Raw genomic sequence first — 18,661 nt, 5'->3', positions numbered from 1 at the left:
TATTTACCTATTATAATAATATTTTAAATCTGGGAAGTATAACAAATGTATAAAAATGTATAAACACATGCAGATTAAAAAAAATATATAATGCTGTTCCTTGGAGATTATTAATAAAAAATGTTTTTATTTTAACTTAGTTTCAGTAGATCTATCTTGTATCTGCCATATTTCAATTATATTTTCTAGTAAATATTTAATTTAATGTTACAATGCTTAAAAGTGCTTTCCGTTTTTGAACAATTGCCATGGAATAAGAGCTGCAAAAAACAGGATTTGATTGTATTTACGTATTATAATAATATTTTAAATCTGGGAAGTATAACAAAGAGTATTTTGTGCGCAAAAAATGTATAAAAATGTATAAACACATGCAGATTAAAAAATAAATATATTAAGCTCTTCCTTGGAGATTATTAATCTAAAACCATGAAGAGGATCAAAGATAATATCTATAAAAAATGTTCTTTGTTTTCACTTAGCTTTAGATGCATCTATCATTCATTTTTCATATTTCAATAATATTTTCTAGTTAATATTTAATTTAATGTTGCAATGCTTAAAAGTGGGCCTGGTTTCCTGAGACTTGCAAATCATTTAAATGATAAGCTGCTGCAGCTAATGATTTGCCGAAATTGTATAACTCACTGATAAACTCCAGGGGCTGCCGGCTTGTATAACAAATTGCATATCAAGCAGGGGCACTTGTGATATAACTTTTAAGCCGCACACACTGTGCAAATTGCAATTAGTGCCTCGTTGAGAGCGTGAGACATTGGCTAAATGAGTGATTGAGCAACTGAAACACTGACAGACTGATGCACCGAGCCACCGAGGAACAACCCGTGCCCGAATGATATAATTACGTTTCAATTAGTGCAGCAGCCTGCTGCCACATGCCGCAAAACTTGCAACAAATTATATTAAATGAGGAAACCAGATGCAGGCGGGCGGATATTTCCAAGGGGGGTTTATTTCGAGCAAAGCCCATTAGGGCGGCGATAAACTGACATTGATAGTGAGTAAGTTGCAGCTCGCATTCGGTGCTCCGCAAATACAATCTTGGCTCGGCAAGACAAACAAATGTTTCTGCTGATACCAAAATTAATTAAGCCCCACAAATTTCGGGAGGGGGGAGAGTGAAAATAAATAGAGTTGCTGGAATAAATATGGGTCAAAATGCTTTGACGAGGGGCGCTGACAGTTCGAGTTCATCACCGAAAACTTAAAATATGAATATTTTATGATGGCGAGGGAGCCACCGAAAATTTATGCCACCTCATGTCGCCTTCATTTCCCCTTTCCAAAACTTTTTCGGAAAACCGAAAGCAATTTGTCATTGCGACTCTTGACAGCATCGTCGTCGTCGTCATCGCTGTCATTAAGCCCCCAGAGGATCCCCCTCGGTGGTGAATATATCCTCAAACTGAAAAGCAGGAAACCAGGCAGTCGTGGGCCATAATACTCCACTTCAAAGTGAGGCATAAAACTCAAAACTATTGTTGAATTTCGGGTTTTGGCCAACCTTCGAATTTGGCATAAAACCCATGGATACGGGTATGTATGCAAATGCAATGGGGCTATATTCCGTGGGGCCAACAATAAAATCGAGCCAGAGCGAGGAAGCCAATAAATCTGTGCCGCCAAAGCGGCTCGTAAAAATGGACAAGTTTATGTTTGGAAGGGGTTAAGGCGGCCGTTGGGGGGCAAAAGGGTTAAGAGCAGCTGCCATTTATGCCATACACACCGCATAGCATACCGAAGAGCTGGGCTCTTTTGGCCATTTCTACCTGTCGCCTGGCTGGCTGACTGCCTACAGTTTGACAGTCACCGTGCCCGGGTCTCAGCCACTGACAAGACACTTTATGCACTTTTCTTTTTACGAGCCCCAGGAATGTTCAGCCAGCTAAGAGCTTGTAATATGACATCACAGCGGACACATAGGACACGGGACGCAGGACCTTGCAAAATGGAAATGTTTGCTTACGCCTCACTGAACAATTGTTGGGCGGGTGCTTCGGAAAAGCCCTGGGAAAAACGTTTTATGTGCGAATAATAAGTAACAATCATTTGTGGATTCTATCAGAGCTGTTTGCACAAGTCCTTTTGTCCTCCTCCTCCCCCTCCTTCCCAATTGTCTCGCCCTGATTTGTATTACTTTGTGACACAGTTTCCTCGGCTTTTACTAGCAGGTGCCTTCCCCACTCGTATTACTTTCGCATATATATTTTACTTTCAGTGTAAAAAACTTCTGCTCTATTTAATAAGAATGGGAAAATGCGACGAATTTTTATTTGGCTGCTCGCTTAATTTCCCAGGCCGTGGCATCTGGTCAACATTAAACGCCCGGAAGACAAGCGAAAAGTTCAAAAGTGCAAAGTTCGTGGCATGCTTCTCCACCCCAATATAATAATAAGTCTTAATAACCGAGGGCCTTCGATGTGCGGGTTAATTAAAAATTATTACCAAGCAGATTAACCGAAAAATGGGTGTCGGCGGGATATATAATTATTGCTAGATATTGGTTTCCCGCTCTCTCTGCTGGTTTTCCACCCCGATTTTCCGGTTTGTTCTCAGCGTTTCCGATCCGTGGGACAAGTGTTGATGTAACACTTAGATTTCCCCACATTGCCCTCTGCTATTTGCTCTCCCATTTCCCCCCTAAGTTCATTGACTGTTTGATCTTAATACCCAAGTTGTTTGCCTTTCTTGGATTTATGGGAGCATTATTTCTTGTTAAGCATGTGGTTGAACAAATTAAATAAATTAGAAAATTTAATAAAATAATTAAGATGATAAAATATATAACAGAAACTCAAAAAATGCATACAAGAACTTTCTTCTCATCTAAAAAAAAAAAATTTATAAAAACGTAATTGAAATAAAGCTACCTAAATAAAAAGATAGAAGTCTACAAAATGGGTAATTATAGTAAAGTTATGCTTCAAATTTAAATAGTAGCAATCTTAATATTTGCTTTTAAGATTACCCCAAGTATTTAACTAAAAGGAAGCTGCTCTAGATTTAGCTTTCTTCGGATGTCGGCCTTCAGCCACGTGCCCTTTATCAGCCCTAAACTCGAATTCATTTCAATTTGTATATATTTTTTCCAGCTTCTCCTTTGTTTCTGCGCTCATTTAGGTTGACCGCAATGGGAATCCGGGGTGTGGGCATATAAAATAATAGAAATTATGTTGATTAGAGAGTTGGACTCGGCAATCAACACCAGTGGCCACCCACTGGTCCTTTGTTCCCCCAACTTCTTCGGAATATGCGCCAGAAATGCTGCCATATCTGCTCTATTCAGCTAAATTCTTCTTTTTTTGTTTTTTGCACAATTATGGGAGGAGGAGAAGGGAGCCAAAACAAGAGCATGCTCAGCATTCTTATAATTATAACATGCTCAGCATCCATATCAATATAGTAAAGTTGATGTCGACCCGGGCGCAAATTCCATTAGAACACTCTGGGTAGGCACGGGATGGGGCTCTTCGGGGCTCTTCGGGGGTCTTCTGGGGATATGGGTGGTGTGCCCAAGTCTAAGGCCCAGCACGCACTCAGAGCCCATTTCCTCTGCAAGTTTATTCGATTAACAACAATCAGGCCAGGCCAAACCAGAGCAGGGCAAAGTCGATTGGAGTTGAGGGAAAAGGCAAAACTGTCGGAGAAATCACTGCACCAAAATAATATCTTTCTATTATAATAAAAATTAAGAACTTGAAAATTTCCAAAAAATTATTTAACAATTTTTCATTTTTTCTTTTGGTATAACATATAAATCATATTTAAGTGACTAGAATTTTTAATTTTATTTTTCAGATTTCTAAAATGGAATTATTTTTCTCACAGAATGCTACGATTTTTAAATGTAATAAAAAATAAATATAAAATAATATATCAAATATTTTTAAGTTATCAGACTAGATTATTTTACTTGTCTAATCATATTTTCTTTATAATCCAATCATCTCTTGTATAGTGCAGTACAGTCGGATTTTATACATTGATCTAAAATATCTCTTCGCTAAGAATACATTTTTTTCCTATTCCTGTTTCAAGCTATTTAAAATTTATTGGAAATTAAATATAGTAATAGAGTTCTCGCAGTGCAAGGTAAACGTCTTAAATTATGATTTTCTCTTTTCATTAAAGGTGGCAATTATTTTCCCCCAGTGCAGGCATTTGCCAAATGAGCAAAGGAAGCTGCCAGGAGCGGAACAGAGCCGTAGATAAGGGGGCGAAAAAGGGGGGCAGGGCAGAGGTAGAAAAGCCATTTACACTTCCCCGTAATTGTAAATTATGTGCAACTTAGTGGAGAGAATACTCCCAGCTCGCTGGCACTTTGTACGGGGTCCTCGATGTTGACATCAAACTAAGTGACGGGGCTCCTTCCAAGGGTGGGCTTTAGTGGGTTAAGAGGAGGTGAGTGTGCATATGTGTGTGTGTGTGGATAACTGCCAGCCCCACATGCAAATTCAATTAGCACACAGAGGCGCACACACAGCTTGCAGTCGGGTGTAAGTCGGAGAATTGAATTAGAAGATGCGCCAAAAAACAATCAAAAAGAAACCAAAACTGAAGACTTCTCCATGGCAGAGTCTATCAATGGAGGTTCTTTGTTTTGGCACCCCCAACCCTGCAAGCAAAAACCACAATTAAGGTTAATGACATTGATAAATTGAAAACGTCGGTTATCGAGGTCTCTGGGTTGCGCCAAACCTGATCAAATTCAATTATAATGCCCATATTCTGACTGTATCTATAAGATCCCCTCTCGAGTGGCACAATTTTGGTTCTATTCTGGTACTTTTATCTCCGGTTTGGGCTTGGCCAGATTGGCTCAGCCAATTTCCAGTCTGACGGGCTTTAATTCTATGGTCAGTTTTTGGTTTGTGTGTGGGTGTTGGGAAAGTATCTTGGCATTAGCATGAGCACAAATGCGAATTGCTTGTTATTCAGATAAGCCCCACAAATAGGGTCTTAATTTAGTTGTTTTGAATATCAAATTGTTGGGTTTTCAGGAATGAATTTTATGAAAAAAGTTGGTCGTATTTATGGGATTTCTCCAAACAGCCTTGTTTAAATTTAAACATTTTTTTTTGTTTTTATCTTAAAAAAGAATAAGCACCCTGTAGCTATTTACTTTTATTCATATATAGAAATCACGAGATGGGCGTACATTGGTCACTTTATATGTACTAAGTATAAAGTCAACGGGAACTGGAACCTAAGCCAATGCCAAAGCTGAAACTGGCTGCAGTATCTATAAGCACATTTAGTTCTATTCCATTCTGGATACCATTTCAATGCTGCTCCCATAGAAATTAGAATAATACCAAGTGCAGCTGGATGAAAAAACCATTTCTAGCTAATTTTGTTGCCTGATGATATTAAATGACTGGCGTAGTCGGAAAGCGGTTAAAAAGGGGGTTTTTGGGAGGGGAAAAGGGGTGCCACATTCTATGCCGGAGAGATAAATCAAATGCAAAGTTTACTTGTTGACTTTGCGGCGGTTTGAGGTTGAGCTTTGCTGCTCAGCAGATTTAAATGCCAAATGTATACAACTTACTGCAAGGGGTAGGCAAAGGGGGTGAAAGGGTGGCGAAAGGGGGCGAAAGTGGGTGAAAGTGGGTGGGTGACTTGGCTGGTGGTCGAAAGTGGGCGGCTAAGCTCTGAGTGTGGCTTTCGTCTATTTTTAGCCGGCGACTTTGCCTCCCTTTTCGCCCATTTCTGTTTGTTTGTCGCTTACCAAGTTTTTTGGCAGCTTAAGAGCCCGGCAACTGCATCGTCGTGGCGAGGGCTTAGCAAAGTATCTTTTGACGAATTGAGATACTTAGCCGGGGGATTACTTTAGCTGTAATTAGCTACAGCGGAATATGCTCTGATGCTTCACATTCTGCAGGGATATTTTACTTGATTTTAGTTCTTGAGAAAAAAGTTGACATTTGGTAACCCAAGTTGGTTGGGAAAATAGCTACAGTAACTAGCTAAGTTTAATTAAATTAATAAAAATGGCTTAAAGAAAACTGAGAGATTTATCCCAAAAATTCTGGTCACCATAAAAGTTTTGACATACAATTGAGGTGTGAGTTTTGTCTTTTCTTATTCAATAAATAAATTTAATGAAAATAATTAGTTCTATTTTAACGAAACATTTTTAGAGGATTCATAAATGTTAAAATAATAAAGAAATATTTAATCAACGAACGGAAAGATATTAAACTTCATATTTATTGTCAATATTTAAAAAAAAAATATTATGAATATAATTTGGCATTTAGATTTTAATGATAGCAACTTTTTTTAAAGTACGTTGAGGAACTTTAAAGAAATATTTAAATGTTTTCCATATACCTTTTAAAACCATTCGTAGACTGTAATATATTTTATAAATATTAAATAAAATCAATACTGGCCTTAAAATTTTAATTTCGAATTCTTTTAAATACAATGTTCAATTTTGTTTACTAAAATGGTATTTCATATATGGATTATCTTCTTTCTATAGTAGGTTTATTTCGCTTTTCAAACCCTTCTCTGGACTCACCGTATTCCGTGGACATGGCGCACATGGGCTGGTGGTGGTGCGGATGCGGGTGGTGCGGATGCTGCGGACAGATGCCCTCGTGCGGATGCGGTGCGATGTAGTATTCCGGCGGATAAAACTCGCCCGGATACGGGATGTACAGCTGGCCCGGCGGCAGTGGGGCGATGCCGTTCGTTCCGTTGCTCAGACCGTTGCCCACCTGACCGCCGGAGCCGCCACTGCCGCTGGAAAGGCTGCTCACGCTGCTGGCGGAGGAGCCACCGCCCCCGCCGCCTCCTGCCCCGCCGTTGGGCGAAACTCCGCCCCCTGAGCCACCACCGTGACCGTTTTCGTGGGGCTGCGATTGGGGTGGCGGTAGATTCGGGGGTGGCGGCGGCAGGGGGGCGTGGTGCAGGGCGTGCGGCGGCAGGTGGTGGTGGTGCTGCATGGCCGCCATCAGGGCCAGTTGCTGCTGTGGGTGGTGCAGGGCGCAGACGGGCGGCACAATCTGGGCGCCCTGGGGCGGCGTGGCGGTCTGCTGCAGCAGGGGCGGAGAGGCCGGCAGCGAGCAATTCGATGAGCCGCCGTCCGAGGGCGAGTGCTGCAGCTGTTGCTGCGGGGCATGTTGCTGTTGCAACTGCTGCTGCTGCTGCTGCTGCTGCTGCTGCTGCTGCTGCAACTGCTGCTGCGGTTGTGGCTGCTGCTGCACCAGCAAATGCTGCTGCTGCTGTGGCAACATCACCATGGTGCAGGCGGGCGAGGCCGGATTGCTGTTCAAACTGGTCGTTGAAGAGGTTGTCGACGAGCAACTGCCACCCGCATTATTAATGCTAGTTATTGTTCCGTTGCTGTTGTGTTGGCTTATGTTGCTGATGTTGCCGTTGTTGCTGTTGCTGCTGCTGCTGTGTTGCTCTGCAACATTCAGTCGCACCATGGTATTCCGCTTTCGAACTCTATCTGCCACGTCCTCACTTAGGCCACTTTCAGCATTGTTTTCAGTTTAATTATTACGCGTTTCTTTGTTTCTATCTGCAAGAGAACACAGTGTTTGTCTTAAATTAATAGTTGCACGCAGGCCGCTGTCTTTTGCCTCTTGATTACCAATCCAAAAACGTTATCATTTCTTTGCGACGATAAGAGCGGAGCAAAAACAAGCCACCCACCCACTGGCCCTCACCCAAGGTTATCGGGGGAATTCTAGGAATTCTACGCCAGTGTTTTCTAAGAATTGCTATTGGGAAAAGTTTATAAAAAACCTAAACAGCCTATTGAAACATAGACAAATCTGATAAGCTGGTTTAATTGGCACTTAAGTGTGGGTATAAAATCAGTGAATTCCAAAGAATTTCTATGGATGTGTTTAATTAAATAGATTCATTGAATTTGAATAAAGGTTGAGGGCTTATAGTTTGTTTTCTTGAGAAGCGGAGAGAAAGGCTTTTATTGTGTTAAAAGATGTTTAGAAAACGAATTGAATAGTTTTTAATTCGAAAAAAACATAATTTAAAGAATATTTTTCCATTCCCAAAATACATAATCAAAAGACCACACTCGATGTCAACACATGTTCCCTAACTTTAATGCACATAAAAACCAAATATTTATAGATCAAAGATCAATGACGAAAGACTTCCGTTCCACATAGAATTTCCAGGAAAATCAACGACAACATGAAAGATTCCAAGCAAAGTGAATATTTTCAATGAAATCTAGTGCGAAAAATAAATCAAATTGGAATTATCTCTCCGAACTGTTGAGAGCAACGCAGGCCCACGACAATTGTTGTTTTTCGTGTTGCCTCCGTCGAGCCAAACAATTGCAAATTGTAAGCAGAATTGCGCATTGTGTCAATTTGACAAATAATTGAAATATTTTCACAAAAGGCACAAACTAAACGACAAAGAGTGTGGGAAATGGGGGAAATGTGGGTGTGGGGGATGGTTCTCCCGGGGAAACACCACCCACATGCATTCATACAAATAAAAAACAGAGAATAGCGACAGATAAGAGTGAAAACTAGCTAATAAGAACAACAACTACTGCTACAACCGCAATACAGTACAGCAGCGGGCACTTAAATGAAACCCCGCAAATAGCAAATAAGAAACAAAAAAGTGAGGGCAAAACACGAAAATGAAAGACGAAACTGCAGAACAAAACAACAATGGCAAAATTAAAACGTAAGCGTGTCTTAATCGTTCGATTTGGCATTCCCCAGCACTCGTTTGGACACTGATAAAAAATAATGATTAAAAATAATGGTATATTTAAATAAGCAATCGGTGGAAAGTCCAAAAATATCCGAGAAGTTGCACTATGGTACTTAGATGGGTAATAAAACATCTCTATAAGGTACGTTCGACATTTAGTGTAAAATAGTAGTCCTCATAAAAGTGAGAATCGCAGAGAAAGGCGCGCCTATTTGTATGACAAGTGAAGAAAACGTCATTTTTGGGTAGGAGCTGTCAGAATTTTTCTAAATGCTTTAATATTTTCAGCTCTTTTTTTTATTTTCCAAATAAGTTCCCAATTGTTTTTGCTCAGTGGGTACAGTCCCCATCTCTTTCTCACTTGTCTGATGGCATATCCCACCCACTATTTTCTCTGTCTGTAAGGAAATTCGATGCCTGCGCTTTGTTGTTGGGTGTTTTCATTTAGCTGTTAATGCAGCTTTACTTTAATGGGTTTCTTTTTTGGCCCTTTCGCTCGTTACGTCTGTCCGCATTTATCGCACCTTCCACCAACAACTGACAACTGGCCGACCACTTTTTTTTCGGTTTTTGACAAAGGTGTTGGGTGTTGCATTTCTGGGGAGTGAAAAAAGAGAGGGGGTCAGTGAACCCCATTACTCGGCGGCAAAAATCATTTCCATTTCGGGGAGCATTGACTTTCGGCGCGAATCACCATCGAAAAGAATGTGAAAAGTGAAAGAGATGCATTCCATAAAAATTCCATCAATTGAAGTGAGAATGACAAGTGATATTGAAGAGGGGGTGACGAGAGGTTTCTTTCTTTTACACAATCTATGGGGTACTATAATATGCTTTTTAAATATTTAACTAGAGTCATATATTTCCATTTAATTAATTTAAGCAAGTGCTTATTCAGTGATTAATTGTCTTGAAAATCCCTTTAGAGCGCAGTAGAAATGTTTTAATGGCCAATGATTTACTGGCTCGCAACTATGTTTCCCACAAACGCTGCTGCTGCTTCGCCTTACATTCTTCTTGGTAACTGCTTAAAGATACTTCTGGAAAGCACTCCTCCTGAAGATGGCAATCTGAATAGAGTTGCCAAGTGTGCGGAGCCCGCTTTCCAGCAACTTGCCAGACGTTATCATGAACTAGATGTAGAACAATCTGTGCTTAGGAATTTCCATTGCAAATGCTTTGCGTGGGCTGCATTCTAATTGATTTAGTGCGTCTGCAGCTGCAGCAATTACCAGCAAACAGTTGTTGTTGCTGTCGCTGCTGGTGTTGCATAATGCTGTGGGCCAAGAAGAAGTGCGGCAGAAGAACCTGGCCAAGAAGCAGAAGACGGGAGAAGCGGTTGGGTTGGGTTAAGGGGAAAGAGTCGCTGCAGTCACAACAACAGAGTGAATGAAGTGCGACTGTTGTCACCTGTCTCAATATGCACTCTCGTACCTGTCTCAAGTACTCCCGGAGACCTCGGTCTTTCTCGCTCCCGCTCTCTCTTTCTCTTTCTACCTGCCACCCTCCCTTTCTTCCACCGAAGACCCTCACCTGGCCGCCGTTCACACCTTTCCACACACCCACACACCGCACCAACCTACACGGGCACAAAGAATATGTCAAATGTTAATTCAATTGGCGATGGTTAAATTAACCTTTAAAATAAAATTCTTTCCATATGTAACGATTTTCAACGCTTCGTTAGGTTTTCTAGGAATAGAAACCCCTTTTTATAAAATAAAATATACAAAATGCAATTGGTTTAAACTAAAGAGACTTGAAACATTTTTGAGGTCTTGTATTTCTTTAACCCAATTTTGAATTATAAATAATCACGAAATGTTCTCTAGTTTCAAGAGTGTTTAACTGAAAGGTAAATAAAATTAAAATGTGATATGTTACTAAGGACCAGATTATGTTTATTAATGAATACAAAATTGCTAGACTAGATATTTCTAACATAGTATTTAAATCATATAAAAACAAATAAATAAAAACTCTATTACATGTGACTGCCTTCTTATAGTATAAATTATTTTAAAAATTGTTAGAGCAAGGGAAGAAAGAAATTTTTTAATATTTTGTAAAGTAAAAATATTTTACCATTGCATCTCATCATTAATAGTGGCTTAAAAATTCGAACTTAAATTCAGTTTTGAAATTTGTTTATAAAAATGGTTTTCCAGCTTTTCTGAATTTTTCGGAGTGTGGCAGACAATGAGGCACGCACCTCGAGCGCTGACGCTGACGTAGCCAGCCAGGTGAGCTGGAGCCCAGGTGAGAGGGCGGGTCAGACTGAACCGACACGGAGGACACCACGCGGAAATCTACGCAGCTTAGCAATCTGCTTCTTTCTGTTTTTGTTTTTGTTTTTCCTCGGTTTTTCCTTTTTTATTCGCTATATTAAATGGCAGACAGATGAAGAGGAGACATTTGTAGACTTTTTTTCTTAACACCCGCCGCATTTGTGTCAAAAGTGTCTAGACCGGCTTCAGGTGGTTACTGAGTGAAAACTTGCCCCCGGGTTTTTATTTTGTCAGTAGGTGGTACATAGGTGGGCGGGCTCAGGGGTACAGGGGTTGGGGGGTGGGGGTGTCGAGGCCACTCAACGACAACGCATTTGCGACACGTTGAGCGTCTTGATGAGGCCATTTGTTGGAGTATCGGAGGAGCACCTGTCCCCCCAAGTCATCCCCATCCCCGCCCTCCACCATGGGGCACACGGCGCATCCGAGGTGTCAACGGATTTTGAACGTGTCTTCAGATCCGCCGCTGCGAAGGTGTCAAATGTCTAATGAATTATTGAGCAGCCATCAGGCGAATGTGCTCCGGCCAAATGGCAGAATGTCGTGATATGGTCTACAGGTCAATCAAAAGACCGCGGGATGCCGACAAAATCTGATGGGAATAATTGATTTTCTTAGAGGAATCATCCAAATATATTATTAATAAGTAATCATTAAATTTAGAAATATATTTTAGGTGTGATGCGTAAGAAAACAAAAACACTCAGGGAATCTAATGGCAAAACTGTATAGTTTCTTATATCTATTCAACCAGAATTATAATTTTCCATTTACCCTCCCCTAACTAATATAGCACAAATAAAAAGTATCATTAACTACAATATATAATAGTTTATTCAGAAAAAAAGCCAGCTAAATGCATTTAGATGCATGAGTCAAATAAATCAATTGATTGTAATACCTACCCACAAGCGATGAACAAGACTCGTTTTGTAGAAATGAAATTACAATAATTGATGCACACAATGTTGCAGCCATCTAATGGGGCCACAGACCATTAGGTGTAACCAAAACGAAGAAACCATTAATGCAAGGCCCCCCACACTGGCTTTCTTCCCTCTGCCATGCATAGCAATTAACTTTAATGAGCCTTTTTTCCATCTTAAGAATTGCCTTAAAAAGTAAATGAAATTAGCATTTCTCGTGCTCACAGATGGCAGATTGAGTTAGTGGAGGTGCTAAATATCTCAGGCCCTTTCTTTTGGGCCAAGTCAACACTTTCCCACTCACAGAAGCCAGGGCCGCTGAGCAAAGACAAAGCAATTCTTCTCCCACTAACCGATTCTTCGCGGCTTTTCTTCGCCCGAACAAATGGCTTACTTTGTGTGCAAATAGCAATGGGGCAGAGGCAATTTTTCTAACGGTAATTTCTAACATTTACCCAGTTACCGTTAATAGACAAGTTGGCCAAGTTGGCCAAGTCGGCGAGAGAGCCATGCAAGACATGGAAAAATGTCTAGAGAACTGCAGTCAATGGCGGCCATTTCACAGCTTTCTTCCTTTCTTTTCCTACCATACCTTGTGCGCTCAAGTGCGTCGTGTCTGGAAAATTCCCCAAGTGGGGGGCGGAAGGCGGAAAATGCCTTGGTGCGTTCTATGTCGTGGCACATTTTCCCCTGGCCAAGCTCAATGACTGGTTATCGGTTCCGTTTAGAATGGTTTCTGGTTCAAAAAGCCCCCATTCAGGCCAGCCAACAACCGGCAAAATGCCACCTGCCACATGCAACATGTCTCAGCAGCACCACTTAATTGCATAAGTCTCCGAAATACCTCAATAATTACACAAAAAAAAAAAATAAACAAGGAGTCCCAAAAAAAAAAACCGAAATACACGCGACAACATTTTCCATATGCAACAAATTGGCAACTAACAACCAACAACCTGTTGTACTGGCCAGCTTCTTCGCTTAATTACAGACACACACTATGTTAATGATTTGGGTTTTTTGTTTTTTGGTATTTCTGGTTATTGTTTGCATTTTTCGCTGTTGTACTTTTGGTTTTATCTTCGGTTGCATAAGGCGGCATAATAAAAACAATGCAACTACAATTTGTGGCAGCGTTGGCGGCTAATTACTGCTGTTGCATAAAGACCACCTTTTTTTCCTGCTCTGTGTGAGCAGGTTGATGACTCAGGTTTTGGTGGAGATGCAGATTTTGCCAGTGTTGCATAACAGAAAATTCCCCAAATGTGTATGAAATTTTAGAACCCAACCCCAAAACATACCATACCCTTGGACACCGCCCCGTCTCATTTGTTAAGCGGCAGCATGTTGAAATAAAGATTTGGGGAAAGAAGCAGATTTTTCCAGTGTTGCATAACAAGAAGATTAATTTTCCTAGAAAATTCCCTAAATTTTTAAGAAACTCTGAAACTATTTCCCAAAACATTGCCCATGACTATGGATATCTACCGAACTCATTTGTTAAGCTGGAACATGTTGAACTAGGGATTTGTTTTGAGATGCAGATATTTCCAGTGTTGTATAACAAGAAAATTTAATTTTCCTAGAAAATTCTCCAAATTTCTAAGAAACTCTGAAACCACATGCCAAAACATCCCATGCTTTGGCCATTTACCGATTCACACATATTCCCACATGTCCATTAGTCAGGGTTGAAGGACCCCACTAATTAAAATGTTCTCGGGGTGCCAAGGATATCTGTTCGCATCTACAATGGTCTATCAGAATATGCATGTTTAACACGCCCAGTGGCATGCAAAAATAATCCGAGAGCGAAGTGCGACGGGGAACCACGACGGAAAACCCCGGGGTGTGTGTGCGAGTGTGGCAAATATCTGCGGGGGGAGATAGATAGACACACATGCAATGCGGTTTTTCAATTTCCCCGATAACTAACTAACACAGAGGAGGGCGTGGCGCGGCCTGGTGGCGTTGAAAGTGGCATGTTGAACCACACAAATGACTAAATGAACGCCCTTGGAACCGCCGCCCAAATTAAATGCGGGTGCAGGCATCGCATTATGACAATGCCCGAAATGCAAATAACAAATATTTTACCCGCAACATGCGGGTGGGATAAATAGTTTCGACCCTAATGATAATCAATTTGTTATGAAAGTGTACGATAGAAAAATAAAATAGCTAACGAAATTATAAAAATAACGCCAGGCAGATAAGAATTTCCAATTTAAATGCCAGCTGGAATTTGCAAAAGCATTAGAAGTTGAAATTATAAAATTCATAATTGGGTTCTAAATAAGCTGGGCAAGAATTCGGGAAATACTATGAATTTCGGTTAAAATAATTATACAATTTTTCACATGAATTTCGGTTAAAATAATTATACAATTTTTCAAAACTCCTATTTAAAATCTATCTTGTTTTAAATTTAAAATAAAAAGGGTACATAGAGATATATTTAAAAATTTGTTTTCCCGTCAAACAATTAAATTTATTATCTAACACATATACTAAAAAAAAACATTTTTACACAGGAAAAGCCACGTTTTATGGTCCATTCTCTGTGTGCTCCCAAATTTTTTGGCATTCCATACGTTTTAAATGCAGCAGAAATTACACACACAGAGTCGCTCTGGTAATGAAATAAATTATTAGAATTTATTGAAGTTTGGCGACAGAAGCGACTCGGCAACGAAGGCCATAAACTCTAAAATGTAATTTAATTGTTGTCGACAGTAAAAACTTATCTCATAAATGCAGCAATCATTGTGCCGCAAACTGTGCGAGAGAGAGAGAGAGAGGGCCATAGTGGGGCAGAAAGAGATGGGGCACATTTGCATTTTTGGTAATTCTCTGGGACTATCCACATTTTCTGATATGGCCCTGTTCTGCTGCCGGTTTTGGCCTTTTTGATAATTGCATTCCTTAACTGCAACAGCTTCTCCTTTTTCTCTGCTCCTCACTAATTGGTAGAAATTTCCATTTCGCCCTCCTTCTTTTTTATGGTATATATATAATTTTTGTAATTTTGCCATTGCAGTTTGTTGGAGTGAAAAAAATTAAAAGTGCAAACAAAAAAGCCAAATTAATTGTGGCCAGGCAGTGAGGCGTGTAATAAGCCGCATGTGGAGAGAGCAAACCATAAAAAATGTAGTTTTTAAAATTAAATATTTTGGCAGGAAGAAAAAGTACACGAATGGCAGTTACGAAATTGTTTGGCAAAGCGGGAAGAAATTAAATATAAAAGTAATGCATAGAAAATACCAGAAAATTAGGTCCAGGCTGGTGGAGATTTTTTTATAGATACACCAAATAAATCCCACGATGAGCCTCACACAATTTAAAAGTTCCTTGTTTTTTCCGAATTAAACCTTGATTTTCAACCGTCTTTAACACCCTAAAACCCCATGGTGCAATAACTAGTTTCGCTTCCATTTCATCAACAACTTAATCAATATGCAATCTGTTCGAAAATCTGCAACGACAACAAATGCCTTGAGGTGCATCTACATGAACGTCTGGGTCTGTGTGATTTTAGGAGATTGGCGAAAATATCCCAAATTGCTGGTTGCATATGGCTAACGACAATCGTTGCAATGCAGCAAAAAAAGGAAAAAATAACATGGGGACCCCAAAAAATGTTCGAGAAATATTTATGGAGCACACAAAAATTTCTGCAGCAATTTTCCGATTGTTGAGCTAAGGGGGAAGCAGCAGTGCAGCTCAAAAAAAAAAGCAGTGCGGCAGAAATACCTAAACAAAAATTTAATCGAAACTCAGTGAGCGGGAGGCGGGCCAAAGGGGGCGGGCCACTTGCATTCGACGCCTGAGTTTATTAGTTTATAAAGTTCGTTTTTTGTTTGTGTATACCAGTTTGGTGCATGTGAGCAAATTGCTTTGGCCAACACACATATAGGATATATTAAAAAAAACACACACACAAGGTATATAAAATAACTAAAACCAAAACTGGGAAAACTTCAAACTTGGGTTTTTCCCGACAAGCGACAACGAAATAAAATATGAAAAAAATCATAAAATTGTTGCTCCACTCGCTCTCTAATTGGAAACTTTGCTTGGCGTGAGGATTTTTCCCCCAATTATAACCGAGATCTACTTTTTGTCAAGGGGGATTTGCCGCACAGGCCCTTTGCCACCTCCGGTTTTCCTACTTTCCCCAGCAAACTCGTCCACCGCTTTTTGTATGGTATATTTTTCAATGATAATATCCACTTTTTTTGTTTCTCTCTTAATTTGGTTTAAAATTGTTTTGTTTGGACATTTTTTGTAGCTTTTTTCAAGCAGTTGTGAATAAGTTGTTGTATTGTGGTAAATTGAAACTCTTGGGTGCTGCAATTGTTTTTTAGAATCATGAAAATTGAGTTATTTTTGACTGCAGTTGACGTAGTAAAAAGTTGATGGCAACTTTTAATGCAGAAAATAATTGGAAAATGTATGTCAAACAAATAAAATCAAGCGCTTTTTTACCTTTTCTGGTTGTAAAATTTACAAGCCAGAGAAACAGAACCAAAGAAATAAAAAATAACTCGGTTTGTGGACAACTTTCGAAGAGAACTCAGTTGAATTCTATTAAATTCACTAATTTATATTATAGCTTCTGGAGAGTTCCAAAACCTCTCCCAAAAACAAGTGCTTCACTTGTGGTAGCACATAATTATACTATGATTAGCTGCGATTATTGTTAATCTTTTTTCAAGTATTTCTTTATTTCACAGACATTGTAAAATCCCGGCACGCAATGCCTATAAAAGGAGCATTTACGAGTGCGTGATTTTTGTATTAATGCAGGCTTTTCGGCAAGTTTCATATACTATATACATATATAGAGGAAAAGAGGAGGCCCAAGTGTTAACTGTCATGCGAGGCAACCGCAAAATTGGCATTACAAAAGACGAATCAGCCGAACGGAAAGATTTCCATGACAAATGTCATAAAATTCAGCGTTCAGCGAATATATCTTCTTTCGACGAGCTTCTTTTTTATTATAATTTGTCATATTTTGTCATTTAGCATTATAGTTTTGAGCAGGGCACACACATATCTCATTTGGATGTTTGGTTTGGTCCTGCTTTTGGGGTTTTGGGGGGTGAGTTTTGCCAAATGCCGGCGCCTATAAACTCACGCTAGTGTGTGTTAGCTGCTTGACAACAGCGGAAAAGAGCGGAAATGCTGCTGCTGCCTAACCGAACCACCCAGAAAAAAACATAGAGAACCACCCAGAAAATAGAGAGGAAAATCGAACCGAAGGGGGCAAGGGGTGCCCCCAAACAATGAGTTTGGGCCAAGTCCATGCCAAAACGGACATGCCAGCGGCAACAACAGCAGCAACCATAATGCTGAGCACCATTTCGTTGGCCGTTGCGATGCCAAGAAAAAAGAAGGCTAACACACATACACGGAGAGAAACGAACAGTGTGTTTCTGTGAGCGGCAGCGAGCGGAAGAGACTTGACAACATACGCAACATGGGCGAAAAATGAGTGGCGACGACGCTGGAGACGCCGCACATGGCGTATGAGTGACGAAGCTCCGGCTTTGGGGCTTCAGAGGAAAAAGAAACCCCAAACCTCTACCAAAAAAAAAGAAACGACAACTAAGGCACACGCCCCGCACAGATTTGATAGTTTTTATCGATTTAAGTGGATTTTGGCCTCACACAAAACGAGCTTGCACTGAGCCGAGAGAGATGGCCATAATGCCGTAGAAAGAGAGGCAAGGAGACGGCATGGGGGGGCGCCCAAAGGGGCCAAAAAGGGGCGGCAGGGACATCAGAGATATATAGACAGACAGCCTTGGTTTTTGGCAAACGTCGCGGCCCCAAACAAATAAACATAAAACAAGCAAAAATGCGAGAGCAGTTAATTTGGCTAGGACGAGCACGGAACTACCCTAACTTGAAATATAAAAAAATTATTAATTTGTGTTTTTAAAAAAATAAAAAAATATGCTGAAATCACATTATAAAAATATATAACAAATAAATAAACACATTATGTTTTGCATCAACTTCTATAAGATATACATAATTAAATATCTATTTTCCTTGACTTTTCCATGACCATACTCCTTAAAATATATATGGGAAAGTCTTTAAAATATTTAAATTGTGTATATATATTTAATTAACTAATATAATAACTAATTTTTTTTTTATTTTTTTCAATATTTTTTTATATAACCAAGACTACTTCTGCTATCTATAATTGTATTATCAATTTCCTGTGTTCTTAACAAATCCAGACTTTGGTGGCTAGAGCTTTTGTAATGATGTTTATTATAAGATTTATAAAATATTTACTGGTAGTTTGTAAACCTCAATATGATATACGTTCCTAAATAATTTAGGAAACATTTTTTTCTTTATTACGTATAGGCTATTAGCCAAGTCGAGCCTCCACTGCCAATAGACCCCGTTGAGCCACAAGGGCATGGCATACCGAAATCATTGTAGTTCGGTGATGTGCGTCTTGGCAGCCGGCAGAGATAAGCGTTGCTCCGGGCACAAAGACGACCGGGCAGAGTGGAGATGCCTTGACATCCGAAATCAAAGACCAAAGTTTTGCGTATAAAGCATAAAGCTTCGACCATGAATTGTTTAACTTTTCGCCCGGCTCCAGCATTTTTCTTTATTATTTATATTACTAGTTTTTTTTTTACTAGTTCAAGCAGGAAGTATGTGCGTATGCTGCCA

At 39.9% G+C, this 18,661-nt stretch overlaps 1 protein-coding gene across 7 annotated transcripts in view; it reads right to left on the bottom strand.

Moving 5' to 3' along the window:
• The window catches only part of LOC108033591 (fibronectin type-III domain-containing protein 3A), a 260,877-nt gene that overhangs the window by 38,340 nt on the left and 203,876 nt on the right, over positions 1 to 18,661 (bottom strand). For 4 of the 7 annotated variants that reach the window (XM_050885609.1, XM_050885608.1, XM_050885611.1 and 1 more), the window contains exon 3: positions 6,548 to 7,555. The exons of the other annotated variants lie outside the window; for them this stretch is intronic. In XM_050885609.1, the coding sequence (XP_050741566.1) occupies positions 6,548 to 7,460 (913 nt within the window). In that variant the 5' untranslated portion in view covers positions 7,461 to 7,555. The remainder of the gene's footprint in view (positions 1 to 6,547; positions 7,556 to 18,661) is intronic. 7 annotated transcript variants of the gene reach the window in all.

Source organism: Drosophila biarmipes, chromosome 2L (assembly GCF_025231255.1).
Source record: "Drosophila biarmipes strain raj3 chromosome 2L, RU_DBia_V1.1, whole genome shotgun sequence".
Taxonomy (NCBI): domain Eukaryota; kingdom Metazoa; phylum Arthropoda; class Insecta; order Diptera; family Drosophilidae; genus Drosophila; species Drosophila biarmipes.
Note: the sequence above shows the minus strand (reverse complement) of the source record. Positions and strands in the feature narration are given on the sequence as shown.